General features: G+C 37.4%; 1 protein-coding gene across 16 annotated transcripts in view; it reads left to right on the top strand.

The window, feature by feature from the left end:
• Positions 1-20731, top strand: part of UTRN (utrophin) — a 535632-nt gene that overhangs the window by 278225 nt on the left and 236676 nt on the right. For all 16 annotated transcript variants that reach the window (XM_085024297.1, XM_085024293.1, XM_085024287.1 and 13 more), the window contains one exon: positions 13599-13788. In XM_085024297.1, the coding sequence (XP_084880423.1) occupies positions 13599-13788 (190 nt within the window). The remainder of the gene's footprint in view (positions 1-13598; positions 13789-20731) is intronic.

Raw genomic sequence — 20731 nt, 5'->3', positions numbered from 1 at the left:
TTTATTGAATGCGGTATCGTCTAAATGTTTACTACCAGATGCAACTTTTAGGAAATGCTATTTTCTTGGTTAGTGTCTTTGTCTGTTCAAGCTGCTATGACGAAACACTGCAGGTTGAGTAGCTTGTAAACTACGGAATGTACTTTTCATATTTCTGAAGACTGGAAGTCTGAGATCAGGGTGCCGGCACAGTCAGGTGGGGACCCTCTTCCTCATTTGGCAGAAGAGGTAAGAGTGCTCTCTCAGGCCTCTTTTATAAGGACATTAGTCTCGCTCATGAAAGTTCCATGCTCATGACTTAATCATCTCCCAAAGGCTGACCAGCCTTCTAATACCTTTGCATTGGGCATGAAGACTCAACATAGGAATCTGGAGGACAGACACATTCAGATCATGGCAGTTAGTAAAATCATAGTTGCCGAATTTACATTGCATTTAAGTGTTTTCTGCCTAAGCAGAAGTCTAACCATCCTGGAAAGGAAAGGTATAGTATTTTAAAAAATTAATTTCATGTGAGAGCCACACATACAGATTTCTCTAGCCAGCGAACTTTACTCTCTTCTTTGGAAATGACACTGTCTTTCTAATTATTGTTCATTAACTAATTAATAATGGCTTGCTGGACATGTGAAATGCACCTAGTTTACAAGGGACTATATAAATAGGATGTATACCAAAGACTGAGTTTGTGAAGCCCTTGACTATTCTGAAAACTGATTACATTCCAGAACTTTAACTTATCTTGCGTTGCTTTTTCAATTATTTTTATTGTAAATTTTGAAACTTTCATCATTTCTGTTTTACTTCTTCAGTAGTGATTGTTTATTGTCTTACCTGATTAAGAAAAATGAATGTTCTTCTTTAGCGTTTATCTATGGTTCAATTTGGTCAATTTCATTTAACTATCATTAGTGGAGATACTCACAGTGGGGTTGTGTCCTGTGGCCTGATATTAAACAGGCTTAACCTCTGCATTCTTAAAGTGAATATTGTAGCAGCAGTCACTCCCAAATTCTTCAACTTAAGTGAAAAGTAATGGTAGCCTTATCCTTTGAGCTTGTACACTAGTATGAGGTTCAGAGATTTGGTTCAGTCAACTTGATTTATCCTCTCTTAATCTTGCTTCCTTCCCTGAAAGTAACCTTTATATATATTTTTTTTTCTTTATTAAAGTATAGTTGATTTACTTCAGTTTCTGCTGTACAGCAAAGTGACCCAGTCATGCATATATATACATTTTTTTTTCATACTCTCTTCCATCATGGTCTAACCTAAGAGACTGGACATAGTTCCCTGTGCTGTGCAGTAGGACCTCATTGCTTATCCATTCTAAGTGTAATAGCCTGCATCTACCAACCCCAAACTCCCCATCCATCCCAATCCCTCTCCCCTTCCCCTTGGCAACCACAAGTCTGCTCTCCATGTCCGTGATCTGTTTCCGTATTATAGATAGGATCATTTGGGCCGTATTTTAGATTCTACGTATATGTTTTATCATATGATATTTGTCTTTCTGACTTAATGTCACTTAAGTGACCTTTATTTTTCAACCTTTTTTATTTTTATTTTTTTATTCTCATTGGTAGCATTTCATTTAAAAATTTCCCTTCTGAACTAGGGAGGAAGCTGATAAAGAGGAAAAGTGTAAAAATTATACTCCTCTTTATTTTCCTCTTCTGTTGTATCATTTTAGCATTTCAGTTACTATTTTATTGACTTTGGGAAAAAAATACTAACAATGTCTTTGTGGTATATGCCTAACAATGCTAATGTTTTCATTTTGCAAACATCAAGCTCAAGCATGCAGATATTTTCTTAGCGCGTTTAACTCCATAACAAACTAAAGGACTAGTGCCTGTAGCCTTTGTTTCTGCTTTCATTTGGTTTTTTTCCGCATTAATTAGTTAATTGAATGATTATTTATTTAGCTTTCTCCTTGTCAAGTTCTGTAATCAGCCCCTAAGATTTAACTATAAACAATGCCCTGTGCTTAAGCCCCTGGGAAGTTTACCTTTCATAGGAAAAGCCAGGTAGTATAAAGAAAATAATACATAATTATAGATGATTATTTTGGAGGCAAAGGAAATTAAGGAGTTGCTACACGAGAGGGAGTTATTTAGCTTGGCTAATATAGAAAGTAGCATTTGAGCTGATTCAGGTTAAGAGGAACCATCTGAAAAAAAATTCTAGAGGGAACAGCAAATGTAAAAGTCATGAGACAGGAAACAGCATAGAATGTGGTGGAAATATAATGAATTAGGAGGCTTAAGGTGTAGAAGAGGGAGGCAGAGGCAAAGATCATGCTGAATTTTATAGCACATGGAGTAAGGGTTTGGATGTTATAGGTGCATTGGAAAGCTACTGGAGTCAGTAAGCAGGGGAGTGACACTAATTTATGATATTAATCTCTCTTATATAGAGAAAAATAGGGTTTAGGGATATAAGAGAAAAATTAGAAAGACCAATAAGGAAGGGACTGTTGTGGTCCAGGTGAGAGTTGGTGGGGACCCTGGGATATTGTGTTTCAGCAATGACAGCGAGAGATGATGGCTTTGAGATATACTTTGGAAGTAGAAAAGATGTTTGATGGATTAGAGATATGATTTGGGGGAGTAGAAACAATCTAAGACGGCACTTTGTGAAAAGATGAGTGGTAGTACCATTCACTGGGAAAGCCTGTGGGAGTGTTGGGGAGAAAAACATTAAGAACTGGATTTTGACATGTTCATTTGAGATGTCTATTAGGTATTTAAATGTATAGGTTAAATAGATAATTGGATGTGTGAATCTGGAACTCAAACATTCTAGACCTCAGCGAGGAATCTGGGTATTCTAAGCATTTACACTGGAGATCAAATCTGTGGAATTGAGTGAACTCACTAGGAAAGAATAAAGATGGAGAAGAGGGTGTTTGATTGAGTCCATAGAATCTAGAGTTAATGAATGGAGTTAAGGTCTTGGTAATGAAGAGGACAGAAAAGACTCAGAAAAATCTTCCAATGAAATAGAAAGAGAATTCAGGTGCTTAGCAGTGTAGGGAAGAGAATATCTTTAAGAGGAAATGGAGCGAGGAAATATTTCTAAGAAGGAACGATCCATTCTGTTTAATTAAGTTGAGAAATCCCAAAAGGTGACACAACACCATTTGTGGAATTCCACATCTTGGAAATTTGATGATTTTGAAAAGAACAGTTTCAAGGGAGTGATGGAGTAGCAGCTAGAGAATGAGATGAAGGTGAGAAAGTAGAAGCAATTTATGGGAAGATCATTAGAGACTTTGTTTGTGAAGAGGGGTAGAGCGGTTGGGTAGTACCTGGAAGGTGATGAAGGGTAGAGAGAGGTGGACGACTGTCCTTTAAAATGGAACATGGTAAATAAAGCATGTGCATATGCTTGTGGAAATGATCCAGAAGAGTAATGATTCAAGACTGAGGGGACAAAGGCAGAGAAAAGAAGTCCTTTTATTGATGAGAAGGTGAGATCTGTAGAACCAAGTTTGATAAGAGCTGGGATGCTTTTTTCACTGTGATAGAAAGGACAACGAGAAGATGAGTATGGAGCATGTGGGCTGGAGCCTTGGTGGTGGGAAGATGAAAGATGCCCTGTGCGAAGACTTCTGCTTGCTTTATGATCCATGAGGCATGCTCTCATTGAGGATGCGGGTGGGACCGAGAGATGTTTGAAGAGAGAGGGTCAGTTGTAAATCAGAAGATAGATGGGTGGGACAGAGAGATTTAGTGCTTTACTGCTGGGCAGTGATGAGTATCTCTTTGCGATTTACGATAATAAATGTAAAGGGAAGAGAGCTCTGTTGTCGTGTTCTTTAGCCATGTATATCTACTTGGAGACGAGTAGAAAGAATGCAGATGAAAGACAGAGAGGGAGCAGGGGAGAGGAAGGTGTTTGTAAGGGAGTGGAGCTTGGAGTGCTTCTAGTCCATAATGATGTCTAACATGGCCATTTAGCCAGGGCAAGGGGTGGTGGTGGTATGGTCCCTCACTACAGCCTGTGGCTTGGCAAGCAGATATTGAAGTGATTTTTCAGACTCCAATAACCTGTTGAGGTGGTGAGCAACTTATATGCAGTTACCATGGACCTCCTCAGGGTCAGTATATGAATATAATGGAAAAAAATCTTTAGCTTTGAAGGAGTAGGATTTTGCTTGGAAGACGAGAGAACAATGGCTTGAAAGTAGCAATGGGAAGGAGGAGGACTCTTATTCCATCTCCTCTTCCGAGGTATATAGGGTCTGAGAGAAGAAAAAACTTTATTAAAAGTTGGCAAATTGAAGGCCCTGGGGAAACCAGTTTGATTCAAGACAATGTGAAGGAAGTCATCTGAAGGGGAGGCTAATTGTAGAATAGGTTTCCAGGCTTAGTGGAAGAGGGTTTTGGTGGTAGATTGGGGAAGGTGCAGAGAGGTGTTGGGGTCATGCTCCAGTTGGTTGGCTAATGAAGACTGAATATTTGTTAGTGACTAGGGGATTAGGATGTGGTGAGATAAAGCCTCACATGGGAATAGCTCTGTGTCTTGCATATTTATGCAGCAGGGTTGGAGGTACCTCTCTTAAGCTTCCCAAGTGGTGTGGCTTTGGCAGCTTAGAACAGTCTCCTTGAGTCCTGTGGAGTGAATTTTTAAGTGCTTGATGATGACCCAATCTCTATGTAATAAAGACTGGTCACAAAATACCATAAAAGGTTAGGGGTATCTGCAGTGACTAAGTCTTCATTAAATCCACTGCATTTCCTCAAAGTGTGCTTTACTGTATTTCTTGTGAAATGGTATTTTATAAACCAAAGGATAAATTACCTCCTGAAGGTACTCATTGGAAAGCTTAAGAATTGCTTCATTGTAAGTTTTCTACATGTCACTCAAACTACTTATGCTACTGTTTTCCACTCTAGAAGAGATAAATATATTTAAATCTCAAGTAACTGTAAAGGTCACCTTTAAAATGTATCAAAATTTAGCAACACATATCTGTGTGTTTACAAAGTCACTCTTTTCCATTGAAGTCTAAAACAAAAAGATATCTTTTTGCCTTCAGACACGCTTTTGACCAATTATAAGCATATGCACATTTGATTAAACAATGTTATATCTTGCAGCTTAAAAATCAGGTATTATTTAACATTTAAAACCACATTTTTAAAAGTCAGTTATGTGGGTGTCCATGTTTTGTAATGCTGCAAAATGACTATAAGCTATTCTGTAGCAAATCATAGTTGCTTTTAACAGAAATCTCTTTAAAAGCTGAGTTTACATTTTAAAAATCCCGGTTTCCTTTAATATAAACTATTAGAAATTTGTCACCGACACATTCCTTAAGTCTTTTATGAGAAGTTATTTATACATTCAGTCTGCACCATTTCTTGGACTAAAGAACTCTATAGTCTGTTACTTCTATTTGAAGTAGAACTTTTTATTTCTGCTAAAATTATCCTTCTAAACTTCAAATATTTTATCTTTTAGGTTTTCAGCCCATCTTTATTCTTTATGATTTGTGGGTTTAAAAAGATTTAAAAAAAAGATTAAAAAAAAAAAATCTTCTCTGCCTTTGTCTGGTAGCCATGATTCCCTCAACTTAAAACCATTTCTCTTTCTGTGGTAGTGCTCCTTCTGCTGTAGTCTCTCATTTACATTTCTCAGAACTTCCTCCAGCTCTGTTCTGATCTTTCTTGAGGTGGAGCAACCAGGATGGCCAGACAGAAAGTTTGCATTGCGAACCATAGACTAATGTAAGTGCAGTGCTGGATGTGATCTTAAGAGTGAATCTCCCACGTTAACACTTCCTAACCTCTTTGCTGTCTATGCTCCACTCATCTATCTATTCCCCGCAGTCACATTTCATTTACATGCAGTGCTTCTCAATGAAGAGGAATGCCAAGCTAGGGAGGGGTTGAGAATGGGGGAACTCTCCAGTAGGTTTAATAAGCTCTGTGATGGATTATGTAGTTTTAAAAGGACCCCTAGAGATTCTGACATGGGCACCTCACTCAGATAGTCCAGGCTCCTTACTTTAAGGATAGGAAAAAAAAAATGTAGATTTGAAGTGGTTTACCCCAAGGCATATAGCTAGTAAATGGCAGAGGTAGTAAAATTAGGTGATTTTCTTCTGAAAGCAGTGTACAAATAGCATGGAAGGTAATTTATTAGCATGTGTCATAAAGTGTGTGTGTTCATACTTCTGAGCCTTTAATTTTAGTGTTTGTTTTTTGCCATGTGGTATTATGATAAATGATGTGAAACTCTTTGAAAATAAATAAAAAATTCTTGTGTCTGAAAGTGTCCAGTATACCATACTCTAAAAACCAAAAAATAGTAAAATGAGTGGTATGGAGAACTGATAGGTTTGAGCCATATTCTATTGAAAATTTCATATGAAATCATCAATTTCAAAAATGACTATATATTAATATATATATATAATGTGATTATATTTTAAAACGTATGTTTATTATAATAATATGAAGACAGTTTAGACTACTGTAAATAGGGTTTAGTTTTCAATATGTTCATTATTTTTAGTGGAAGATTATGATCATGAGAAAAAAATATGACACCAGATATTTATGAATTAAAAGAATTCCCCAGGACATTTATTATTAAATTGCACATTTGCATGCTATAAATAAAATACATTTCCCAATATTTCACCAAATTCATATGTAAGGTTAGAGAAAACATTATTGATTGGGTGCTTACTGTGTTTTGATACTTTTCTGTGGGTACACTTCATCTTCTTAAAACATTGCTGGAAGGGAAGTGTTATTCCTGCTTTTGTATTAGTTTATTCAATTAATACTTGTTGAATTGCTCTTGTGTGTAGGCTCTGAAGTTACCAGGTTCACTGATGATTCCGAAGCCAAACATGTAAGAAAACAGTCACTTTCAGTCATAATTGGAGATATAAGACAGAAGAATATTCCCGAAGATGGGGAGACTATCTTGGATCATCTGAGTGGACCCAGTTCCACCACATGTGTCCTTAAAATTGGAGGAAGGAAAGAGAAGGGTGTTCAGAGAGATGTGACCTGAGGATTCAACCAGTTATGTTGGCTTTGAAGATAGAAGAAGGGGCCATGAGCCAAGAAATGTGGGTGGAGAAGTCAGGGATGTAAATTCACCCTTAGAGCCTGCTCAAAGGAACGCAGCCCTGCCTGCTGACAACTTGATTTTAGTCCAGTGACACCCCCCCATCAAAAAATAACCTAAAGAATGGGAGAGAACACATTCATGTTGCATTAAGCCACTACGTTTGTGGCGATGGGTTGTTACAGCAATCATGTTGGGGTGCAGATAGGCACCCTAAGTGAAATTGTGGGATGCCATGTGATGAGGTAACATAGGTTTGAAACACCAAGTGAAGTCAATCAGACAATGAGACACCAACATCAAATGTTGTCACTTTCATGTGGAATCTCAAATAAGGACACAATTACTTCTTTGCAGAACAGATACTAAGTCACAGACTTTGAAAAACTTATGGTTTCCAAATGAGACAGGTTGGGGGGTGGGGGGATGATATGGGGGTTTGGGATAGAAATGCTATACAATTTGGTTGTGATGATTGCTGTACAACTATAACTGTAATAACATTCATTGAGTAATTTAAAAAAGAATAAGGGATACTGATTATATGAAATGAAAGTATTTGACTTCACTAAATTTTATGAGTGCTAAAGATAATCTACTTTACTAAATTTTATAATTAGTAAACTTTGTATGAGTGTTCTTCAAATTAGAATCATTTATTCATGGTCAGTTAATGTCATGTGTGTACTCCTTTAATTCTAGTACCTTTGGGGTACAGCGTTTATTTGGCTATTCTTAATATTTTTTCAGTTGCTGTTTTAGTAATTAAAACTATGGGCAGGGCTAAGTGGAAGACAAAAAGACCATCACCGCCAACCACCCAAATTCTAGTAGGTAATTTCTAAATATTAAAAATTAAAGACATGCACACATATGATTACAAAAATATTTGAAGTTCTAAAAGATTTATAACAGAATGCAGTGACTCTCTAGTCACCACAATCTCTCTCTAGGGGCAACTTTCTTCTCTCCTTTGCTAGGTCATACGTTAATTCTATTTTTAATGTTTTGAGCAACTGCCATATTGTTTTCCACAGTAACTGTACCATCTTATCACTGAATTTTTTAGGTAAGCAGATATTCAGTGTTGACATTATTGTGCCTGTCTAAACACCATTAACAGGAAACAGTGAAGTTTATTATAATTTTGCTGCTTCTCTATTTCACCTAAAATTAATAATTGCCTTGTTTCTATATGCCTAGTTTCCTTTGCACCTGTTGCCCATCCTTCTTAAATTTCCCAATGGCCTGAAAGTACAATTTCCTACAAAGTCAGTCACATTAAATAGTCTATGACTTCTAATGTTTTCTTGTAGGCATCTCTCCTAGAGACAGTTTTTTAGGCTGCACAACCATTAACCTGGGGATTTTCTGTACTTTCCTCCTAGGATCTCATGGAGATTTTTTTTGTTAGTTTATTTGTTTGCTTTTGTCTTCTTTTTTATTATTTTCTTGTTTTGTCAGAGTCTATTCTTTATTAATTTTGTGAAGTTAAAACAAGAATCATAGCAGTTAGAATGATAAAGACAGCACTCATTTGAGCCAATTGGGAGTCATTGGACTTTTTTTCTGAGACCTTTCACCATTAGCTTTAAAAAAAAAAAAAAAAAGAAAAGAAAAAAAGGAGGTTCCTCTGGGGCTCAGTGGTAACAAACACAACTAGTATCCATGAGATTGCTGGTTCTAACCCTGGCCCTGCTCAGTGGGTTAAGGATCCAGCATTTCTGTGAGCTGTAGTGTAGGTCACAGATGCCACTTGGATCCTGCATTGCTGTGGCTGTGGTGTAGGCCAGCAGCTCTAGCTTCATTTCAACCCCTAGCCTTCCATATGCTATGTGTGTGGCCCTAAAAAGCAAAAAAATTTTAAAAAAAGACAAAATAAACCAAACAAATAAAACCCCTCAAAATTTAAGTTTTGTTGATGTATAGTTGATTCACAAGGTTGTCATAATTTCTGCTGTACAATGAAGTGATTTAGTCATACCTATACACATACCCATTCTCTTTTAGATTCTTTTTCCACAAAAATTATCACAGAATATTGGATAGAGTTCTCTATGCTATACAGCTGGTCCCCATTAGCCAATCATATACCTCATTGTGCATATGCCAATCCCATACCTCCAGGCCATTCCCCCACCCCAACCTGTCCCCTTTGGTAACCATAAGTTTTTCAAAGTCTCTGAGTCTATTTCTGTTCTGCAAATAAGTTCATTTGTATCCTTTTTTTTTTTTTAAGATTCCACATATAAGCGATATTATATGATGTTTGTCTTTCACTGTCTAACTTCACTTAGTATGATAATTTCTAGGTCCATTCATGTTGCTGCAAATGGGATTATTTCATTCTTTTTTATGGCTGAGTAATATTCCTTTGGAGTCATTACCCTCTTTTCTGAGATTTTTCACCATTAGTGGGTTTTTTCCCCCCTTCCCTTTGTTGGCCATACCCACAGCATGTGAAAGTTCTTGGGCCAAGGCTTGGATCCAAGCCTCATCTGTGACCTATGCCACAGCTGCAGCAATGCAGGATCCTTAACCCACTGTGCCTAGTGGGAACTCCATGAGCTCTTTCAGCATTAGCAAGGGAGCCTGCTTGCTTCTCTGTGTATTGAATTTCTTGTTTTTATGCTTCTCATATCATCTTCTTTCTAGATTTATAAACTGAGTTTTGTAGAAAACAAAATCTCTCAGTTGCTTCTTGAAAAATGGTGTTTGGGAGGTAATTTTAAAGGCATAATATAAAAAGATCTTCATTATTCTATAAACACTATTATAATACAAAAACGAAGATTCTGAGAAATATGGAGATACAAAAGTGTCTCTGCCCATAGTGTATTTACAAAACAAGGGGACAGATAAGAAATCTCTATGACACAGAGATTTAAGTAAAATTTAAGAGTGAAATAAGATCACAATCTAAGGGCTTTTCCAGGATATGTGTGATTAATTTCTGGACAAAGGAGTTTTGGCCTGTTATGAACTCAAGGCCAGGAAACCTAATTGGGCTGAGATGTTCTGGAGGAGGCCATTTTAACCCTTAAAGGACCAATACGTGGAGATCGTCAGAAGGACATTATTTGAGTATGAAATTTTTATGTGGACATAACATTAAGAATATTCTAGAGAAAAAGGAACATATCATTTTGATCTGAATTGTTGGAAAGAACTAGAGGGTAGAGATGGAAAAGTACATTAGTGATAGGTGATGGAGGACTTTGTGTTCTAGGAGAAGCAATTTGAATATTTTCTGTAGATAGCCACACACTGTTGGAGCTTTTTCAGTAAGTAGATGCTGAGATATGATTGATGCCATTCCAGGATGTCATATAAATGGGATCATAGTATCTTTTGTGTCTGGCTTCTTTCACTTAGCAAAATGCAAGTGAGAGTCCATCCATGTTGTTGCATCTATCGGTAGTTTTTAAATTTTTATTGCACAGTGGTATTCCATTGTAGGCATGTACCACAGTTTTTCTATTTACTAGTTGATGACATTCGACTGTTATCAATTTTGGACCATTATGAATAAAGCTGCTATAAGCATTTGCATGTGGGTTTTGTGTGGACATATATTTTCATTTTTCTTGGGGAAATACTTAGGAATAGAGTAAAATAGAACTGCTGGCTTGTATCTCAAGTGCATGGTTAAACTTTATCGAAGCTGCCGAACTGTTTTTCAGCAAGACTGTACCATTTCATACACCTACTTGCAAAGTATGAGAGTTCCAGTTACCTTACTTTGTTACCAGCACTTGGTATGGTCATTTTCTTAAACCATCCTAATAGGAGCTGATATTCCATTGTGGTTTGAATTTACATTTTTCTGATGATTAATGATGCTGAGCATCTTTTCATATGTTTGCCATCCATGTATCTTCTATGATGGTATGTCTATTGAAACCTTTTACCCATTTTTATAAAAGAAAGTTTTTATTGATGTGTAAAAATATATTTGCTCATTATAAATTCAAAGAATGCAGAGAAGTGCAAATAGGATAGTAAACTACATTAAATCCCAGCACCTGGAACCATTTTAATATTAAGTTAATGTACCAGACATTTCTCCCTCTATCTATAGATACAGATAGAAGGACAGAAAGATGGATGATGATGAGTGGATGGATCAGTGGATGGACAGATAGAAAAAAATATATAAATGAGGTCATATTACCTGTGCCAGTGTTTAAATTGTGATGTAGTGAATATACCATGAAATTCACTTTTAAAGTATACAGCTAAGTGGTTTTCAGTACATTTTCCCTGTTGTGCAACCATCACCACACTCTTAATTTCGGAATATTTTATTACCCCCCAAAGAAACCCATTATCCATTAGCTCAAAGTCCAAATTTTCCTCTACCTTCCAGCCCAAAGTCAACAATTAATCTACTTTCTTTTTTTTTTTTTCTTTTTTCTTTTTTTTTCTTTTTAGGGCCACACCCGGGGCATGTAGAGGTTCCCAGGCTAGGGGTCAAATTGGAGCTGTAGCTGCCAGCCCCTATGGCACAGCCACAGCAGTGCAGGACCCGAGCCATGTCTGCGATCTACACCACAGCTCACAGTAACCTACTGAGTGAGCACCCTCATGGATGCTAGTCAGATTTGTTTACCACTGAGCCATGACAGGAACTCCTACTTTCTCCTTCTATGGATGTGCTTTTTAAAAAGTATTTCATATAAATGGAATCACACAATATGTGGCCTTTTGTGTGTGGTTTCTTTCACTTGACATAAAATTTTCAAGGTCCATCCATGTTAAGCATATATCGGTACTTCATCAATGAGTATACCACACTTTGTTTAGCAATCCCTCGCTCAATTGATGAATACTTGGGTTGATTCTACTATTTGTCTCGTCTAAGTAATGCTGCTATAAACTCTGTGTACAAAATTTTGGGTAGACATGTATTTTCGGTTCTGTTTGGTTTAAATGTCAAGGAGTGAAATAGTTGGTACTCACTTTTTTCCCCATTCCTTTTTTTTCAGTGTTTCTTTCTTTTCTTTTCCTTTTTTATTTCTTTTTTTATTTTACTTTATTTTATTTTATTTTTTGCTTTTTAGAGCTGCACATGCGGCATATGGAAGTTCCCAGGCTAGGGGTCCAGTTGTAGCTGCAGGTGCCAGCCTACACCACAGCCACAGCAATGCTAGATCCAAGCCATGTCTGCAACCTTCACCACAGCTCACAGCAATGCCAGATCCTTAACCTACTGATCGAGGCCAGGGATCAAACCCGCATCCTCAGGGCCACTAGTTGGGTTCACTACCCACGGAGCCACAACGGGAACTCCCCAGTCTTTCTTTAAAAAAAAAAAAAAAATTAAGGTTTTATTGAAGTATAATTGATTTACAGTGTTGTGTTAATTTCTGCTTTACAACAAAGTGATTCAGTTATACATGTACACATATCCATTCTTTTTCAGATTCTTTCCCCAAAATATTGAGTGGAGTTCCCTGTGCTATGCAGTAGGTCCCCGTTGACCATCCATTCCGTATATCATAGTGTGCATATATCTTTTTTTAAATTATTTTTTCTTTTTATGGAGCTTTAAGATGTTGGAAGTTTTAAAGGTTGGATTTACAGGCATGTGTATCTCTTAAATCATTCAACGCCAGCCTAGTTCCATGTTTTAATTTTGATGTAGATTTAATGAATGCTTTATAAAAACTTGATTGTTCAGTGTCTTCCAAATATAGCATTATAATATCAGCTTAAAGAACCACTTTATATTGATCTGAAGAGTTTAAAGTATAGACCGTTAAGTCCTTTATATTATGTTATTATATCTGAAACAATTCCTCAGTTTTTACTTCTTCCTAGAATTCATGTAGTCACGTGTATAAATATTTATTGATACTGCCTTTTACGTTTCAGGAATGATACTAAGGTATTGAAATAAAATGTATGAGGAGTAACTTTTTTTTTTTTTGCCTTTTTGTCTTTTGTTGTTGTTGTTGTTGTTGCTATTTCTTGGGCCGCTCCCGCGGCATATGGAGGTTCCCAGGCTAGGGGTTGAATCGGAGCTGTAGCCACCGGCCTACGCCAGAGCCACAGCAACGCAGGATCCGAGCCGCGTCTGCAACCTACACCACAGCTCATGGCAACGCCGGATCGTTAACCCACTGAGCAAGGGCAGGGACCGAACCCGCAACCTCATGGTTCCTAGTCGGATTCGTTAACCACTGCGCCACGACGGGAACTCCATATGAGGAGTAACTTAACCTACAGTTATGAGTCGTAAGATGTCATAATTATTTTATGATATGGGATGTAATTTTGTTAATACTTTATCCCTCTCCCTCTCCTTCTCAAAATTCACATTACCCCTCTATTCGGGATTATTCAAGATGCACATATAAATAAATCTCCGAGTTCCATCAGGGACTTAAATAAATAAAGGTTCCTTGGAGGCTGTCTGCTAATTTTCCCTTAGGGTGGACATGACATGGACTGTCACACTCTAAGTAATGGAGACATGTCTGTCGTGTTGTTATTTGCAGCATTGCTGACAGACAGAGTGCCTTGGAGGCTGATCTGAGGACAGTGCAGGCCTCTCGCAGGGATCTGGAGAACTTCCTAAAGTGGCTACAAGAAGCAGAGACCACGGTTAATGTGCTTGCGGATGCTTCTCAGCGGGAAGATGCTCTTCAGGACAGTATCCTGGCCAGGGAACTCACGCAGCAGATGCAGGCAAGTGCATGGGAAATTGCATCTTGCATTCGAATTTTTGCTGTGCTCTTTTGACCTATCTATGTGCAGAATTTATTACCATCCAAGGGTGAGGTTGTCACCCTATCCTGTTAGGGAATCCATGCTCTCCTATGAAGAATTGCTTTCTGGAAATAAGATCTATAAAGTACTTTTACTTAATAATTGAGGAAAACCACCTCATTTTATGGAGGTATAATTGTTTATTTAGACTTAGGGGCTCAGAGCTATTCTATTTTCTGTCGTTTTAAGCCCTATTAGTTAGCCTTATTGAAGCCTGAATGATGAGGACATTTCTTCTTAATAAGAAGTTGTTTCTTTCTCCATTTATTATAAATGCTTAATATAAGAGCTGCGAAGGTTCTATGGCTTAGTTTACAACTAAGAATATTGGGCTTGAGGTTATTACCTTTATGTCTTTAGCTGGATAACTGTGATTGTGAGTGGAGCCTGAGGTTCAGATTTTCTTCCACGTGAAATGTGATAACACAGATTCTTTCCTTAAAAAAAAATGTATGAGGCATCTGATGAAGCACGTCTGAATCTTTCTTTTCTGCCGCCAAGGACAACTGCTTCGGTGCCCTTGAAACTCCCATTCCCTTCGTGCAGGATGACCTACTCTTGCCAATCACAGGCCTTCCCACTCAGAACTTGGTTTAAAACCAATTTAAGTGGAGAAGTCTTATTTACCACAGTTTTACGTCTGATTACTTCTTTACGTCATGTCATTCTCACAGTATTTTGACAGTTATTATTTCTGATATTCTTGTGAACTCATGATCCACTGTCATCTGACTCCTGCCTCCTCCCCTCCTAGTTGACCACATGGTTCTTCAAGGGCAGAGATTACATTATTCCATACTGTTGCCTATCCAGTGCTCTGCGTGGAAATTCTTAATAAATATCCATCGCTGCCCTTGGACCCTAAAACTTCACCATTATGCAATTCAGTATGATGACCTTTTTTGAATTCTAGGAACCCTTGAAACATCAAAATGCTAACAGATATGTGGGTCTGGAGGAAGGTTTCAGAAGCTTTCTTAGAACTATTCTTATTTTTACAGATTTTCTCTAAGTTTGAAATTATCATTGAACAATTATAATTTTTTTAAAAGACCCTCTTTGGAATAGACTTATTAATACCTTATTCTCATGGATAAAGACTCTTAGGGTGTGTTATCATTGACTCTCAAAATTCATTTAACAAAAATCTATGTTTACTTACATTTCTGATTTCTTATTCATTGATTCCTTGTATAATATACTCGTGACTTGATAATGAGAGTGAGCAGGCAAGTATCGAAGATAAATCTGTTCTTATTTGTCTTTTTTTGTCTTATCCTCTGGAGTCTCATGAGGTCACCATAAATGTTAAGTGATAAAATACTTAGCTATCATCTCATTTTTTGAGGACGACAGAGGGCTCTAAATGTGGGTAACTGTTAGAATATATTATTTTTTTATGACTTAAACAACTATAGGTCTGACCTATTAAGCTCACAGATTCCCAATTACATAATGATATTAAGCTCAAAAGATACCCAGGCTATGAACTTGAGAAGGTGGCGGTTGTAGACAATGAGCAAACTTTGGTGATGAGTACCAGCAAAAGGCAGACCTGTCTTAGAGTTTAACATTGTCTTTCGACACGTTTTTATCTGGGGATATATTCTACCACAGCCAGAAACTCTTCTTAATATTTAATGAATATTCAAACTGTGGAAGAAATACATGTAAATAGAGATGTTTAAAATCTTTCTGAATAAAAATAACTAAGCACAGGATTACTTGTCTTATGGCAAGCAACATCAAGAAAGAAAGGTTGCAGACTAAAATACCTTACAAGATGAATGGTAAATGCTTCTTAAAACTGATGTTGCTAAAATAGTCATTTTGGCTCATAAGAAGTATTAAAGAGGGCATTTATTAAAAGCCTATGAAAATGTCTTTATCTCAAGATAAACGCATGCATGTGTTTATGTTTTGGATGTTTCATGTGATGGTAGTTTGTGTGATTTTTCACTTCCTTGCCTTTGTTAAATGCTCTTAATTTAAAAACATTCTCTTTAAAAAAAAAAAAAAAATCCATGGCTTTGTTTTTGGCACGCTATAGGTAGATGCTTGTTAGAGACTTAGTACCTTTTGCTGATTATTTCTGAGGCAAGAGAATTTCAGTTTTCTTTGGGGTTTTTGTATAAATAACTCTCCTTGGGTGTGAGTGAACAGACAGTGAAAATAAAAACTTATTTGGAAGTGGAAAGAAATGTACTGAAGAAAATGAATGCACTAAAGCACCTGAAATTCTAAAGTGAATGTGCCGGTGGCGTGGTGGTGGTGCTGGTGGACAGTTTGTGTGTGCGCTGAGAGCGATGGAGTAAGGACCTCGGCGGATGTGTGCTCTGTGTAAAAGGGGTGTATGGAGAACTGCTTACATGACGTATTCACTGGTTATACTTGATTCATGTCTTAAGACAGCTGGATATAGGGCCATGGGAATATTTCACAAAGATGAAGAAGTTGACTCTGAATTTGGTTTAAGGTGAATTTGGGTACATTTTGAAAAAGGATAGTTTGGAAGCACAATGAAAAATGAAGTGTGTTTCTGGGAGTATGCTATGATGCATGCCATTTCTGGTAAAGATGGATCATCACTTGGAGTTATGTATTTATGTTTCATTGCCCTGCTGCAAGGCTCTTAGGTTTTTCTCCTCGGCAGAGGACTGCTGGCAAGAAAACAGCTGATGTTTTGGAGACAAAAGCTCCTGGAGAGCTAAGTGGTCCAGATCATAGAGGCTCTTGTATGACGTGCTGAATATTTAGTATTTTAACTTGGTGGCCATGGGGAGAATCTTTAAAGAATATTAAGAGAGTGATGCCCACTTAAGAGACTTGTATTTTACTGGAATGGGTTTGAACTGGCCAAGACTGACAGCCAAGTAGTCTGTTGGGTACTCTGTAGCCATCTGGTCAGAGGTGATAATGACTAGAAGTGAGGCAGTGACAGGGGAACAGACCTAATAACGTGATAGTAATGGGTAGACCAAGGGTGGGGGATGGGTACTGACAAAGAAGATTTTGAAGATTGCCAGGTGATGTTAGAGTCTGAGACAGGCAACTCAGAGAAAGAAAAAGTCAGGGCAGCAGTGCAAGTTAGTGGGGAGTGTGATGTGATGGTAAATTCCATGTTGACCATGTTGAAATGAGGCATTTGAGTAACAGTCAGGAGGAGATGGCTGGTATGCACTTGTCACTGTGGATCCATATTGAAATGAGGAATTTTGGCCAAAGATGCAAAAAGTATCTTTCTTTTCTTTTTGTTTGCTTTTGGGTGAAAGTTTATTATTGACTTCCTAATCAGTTTATCTATTAATTCAAGTGCTCTTATTCTGAATTTCATGCCCATATTCTAGGATACTATTATCATTTTAATTATATTTCAAAATAGAAGGTTTAAGTTTTATCCAGTGCCAGTTAATTAACATGCTTTGATTCTTTTGTGGGTAAAATTCCACGGCTCTGTTGCCTTTCTAGAGTTGCTGTTTTTGCTCTCATAATTTGTGCTTATCATGGGATTACTATGTTTTCATATGTGTTCTCTTTCAGCCTAATTTTTATCCTCTTTTCCATAGGTATAGACTTTGATTGTTCAGGTTGTTTCAGATCTTCCCCTATATCCAGCCCCATACCCAGCATGATGTTTAGGGGGTATTACCTGTACCATAGGAAACTTCACCTGCTGGTTCAGGGACCAGAATTACAACTTTATTTATTTATTTTTGATTACAGCTTTATTGACCTATCACATAGCATTCAATCTACCCATTTAAGTTGTATAGCTTAGTTGTTTTTATCGTAGTCACAGAGTCGTGCAACCATCATCATAATCAAATTAAAACATTTCCATCACCTCAAAAAGAAACCTGTACCTATTGGCTATCAATCCCCTATTGCCATTTCTCCAACCCCTAAGTAATCACTAATCTGCTTCCTGTTTCTATACATTTGCCTGATAGATTACTATTTTTAATCACAGCACTCATTGGTAATCTCCTTTGATTGTGACTTTTTATGGGTATTTTGACGTTGTTAGCCTATCCAGAGGGAGGCAGTATAGGTTCTCAGTATAGAGCTGCAGGAAAAAAATAGATGAGCAGAAGCCCACAGAAACACTGTTGGATAAACACAACCCCATAAGACCAATTCAGGGCTTTAAATCATGCTAATATGAAGGACTGGAAAGGCAGATAAGTAAAAGACCAGAAACCAGTGTTTTAAAATGTTGCATTTCTTTTAAAGAATCATGACAATAGCAGAGAAAGGTGAAAAGGCAGACTTACCCAGGTTATTAATTTGAGCAGGACGCTGATAGTGGGAAATGGCTGCGTTCTTTTTCTGACTTTGCCCTTTGACCCAGTCATTTAATCATTCTGGGTGATTTTGCTTATTTCCCAGCGGTTCTTGCCACAGTTGATATTTATAATGGTATTCAAGCTGAAGTATAAAATGCATCTGAAATATGTAGACATAAACATGACCCCAGAGTTCTCTACTGGGTTTTCCTGTCTGTCTGTCTGTCTGTCTGTCTGTCTGTCTATCTATCTATCTATCTGCCTATCTTCTATTTCTTACTCATAAAATTAAAACCGCTTTGTGGCAAAAAAAAAAAAAAATGAGATCATGAAGGTGCTAAGAAGAAATGTGGTAATTTGGAATGTTAGTGGTCAATTACAGACTTTTTGAAAATTAACTTTACTGTTTAATGAGAGGAGTCCTAACCTAATACTTGAAATTCGATTTCTGATGGCTTTCCTCCTAGGCAGGCTTCTGGGAGCCTGTGGACAAGGACTCTGCTCTTAGGGTATCTTGGGTAAAAGCCGCATACCCCCTGCAGGTATTTTTTGTTTTGTTTTGGATCATCTTGTTCTGAGAGGGATGTGGTGGTGATTTATTAGTACTTAACGTCTGGGCTGATACCATTAGAGTCAGGTACCCTTCTGTTCTGCTCAGGATTTGTAATGGGCTCTCTTCACTCATCCCACAGAACACAGCCAGAGCTGCATTTAGCCCAGCAGCGAGCGCATCCCTCTTTAGAGTGAGAGAGTGAATGCCCCTGGGTCTCTTAATAGGAACTCGCTACAAGGCATGCATCTTGGTGATGTGTTGAATCTCTGTTCCCAGGAGATGCCTGCTTTGTAGCTGCAGCTTTAATGTTTCACTTAATATCCTTTTTGGCTACCGAGCGCACTCCTCTCCAGCAGCAGGCAGCGTTTGGCTGCCCAACAACTTGCTTCATTGTCTGCCCGAGCCAGGCTGAGCAAGTCCTGGCCGCGAGCATCTGCTGGGGGCTTTCTGAGTGGCGTTTGTGTCTGTTTTTTAAATTGAGAAGAAGTTGAAGGAATACCAGCCTCCTCTTGCCTAGCACCTAAGCCCCCCTATAGCTTTCAAATGCTTTCCTGGAAACGAGCATGCTCAGAGAACTGGCAAATCATTGTCCAGTGACCGGGAGGAAATGATCAGTGCTCTTCATTTATAATGCAAATTCTGAGGTGTCTGCAGAAGTGTGGTAAACTTAAAATGATGGCTGTGGTGAGAACGTCTCTGCAGAAAGTTGTGGTTTTGCTACATCGTTTACAAAGGATGGCAGTTTCTTCTCCTCGGTATCAGAAGCTCTGTAAGGTAACTGAGTGATTGAAAATGAGGATCTCTGGTGTCTGACAATTCTACTGTTTCTCAGGCTCTAAAATCTAATCTTTCAGGGTTCTTATCAAGGAAAGACTCCCTTTCTTAGTGAGTGAATGTATAAAAGCTGTTAAAGTGAATTGCTTAATTACATTTTGCTTATGAATCAGGAACAAGGACTGTTTTTTTAGTGCATATTTTATTTTGCAATTGAGAAAAGTCTTGTTTTTTGAGGAGGATTATTGAACTGTTTGGAGAAAATATGGCAAAACTGCATTCCTTAAGACCTGTTACCTCTGAGATACTTTGTGGTCTTCATGTTAAATGACAAATAAATCTTACGTAAATTTCAGAGTTTAATCTTTCAGTAGATTACTTGAAAACTGTCTATCTCTCTGTAGTTGTTTATCAGTTAAAAAAATTAACACACATTTCGGAAACTACCAGACCTTATCTCATGGCAAAATATCCCCCATATTCTTGAATCTTCTTCACATATTATAATTAAGCGTGAAGAACTGAATTTTATTTGGACAAGTAGATTAAGTACACTTTCAGAAGGCAACTTGTTTGACAGTTGCCAATTGCAAATACTACGTCATCCTAAACATAAACCATGGAAAGAGATTCCTGTATTTTTTTTTTTTAAGTTAGCTAGTATATTTTTTATCATAGTTCTGTTTTACTAAACTATGTTCATGTTGTCTCATTACTTTTGTCAGAAATTGGAGTGATTTGATAAGAAAGGAAAGGGAAGAATTATAACCAGAATGCAAAAGCAATTTATAGAGCACCGCAGTACAATATTCTTCATATCTTGTTTTTAGTACCATTCCCAAGAAGGTATCTTGTTGCCCTGTAAGCTGCCCAAACTCATTTGTAATTGGAGCAACTGTCTCTTGAACATTGTTGTTTTTCTGATGTTGTAAGATGTTACAGGTTCCAGCACCTGTGTCATGCATATTACATGGCAGTGGATCAGAGGGGGGAAAGTGGAACCCTATTAACTTTATCATTTATCGTTATTTCTTACATTTTGGCCAATTAAATGTATTTCTGTCCGGAATTTTTTTTTTTTTTTTAAGTTTTGGGAGACAAGTTGAAGTAGTGAGCGTCCTTTGCAGAAATACTTAGAAGTGTTTTCATTTGCATAAGAGGTGAATTAAAACTTAAAACAACTCAATCATTTATTCAATTGTAAGAATTCATAAATTATTTGTTTTAATGTGTTGTGTTTTGGTTCACT

This window comes from Sus scrofa, chromosome 1 (assembly GCF_054392235.1).
Source record: "Sus scrofa isolate SSC_HxYL_T2T_F1_AM1 chromosome 1, Sscrofa_HxYL_maternal_Yorkshire_Landrace_v2.0, whole genome shotgun sequence".
NCBI lineage: Eukaryota > Metazoa > Chordata > Mammalia > Artiodactyla > Suidae > Sus > Sus scrofa.
This window is presented reverse-complemented; position numbering and strand designations above follow the sequence as displayed.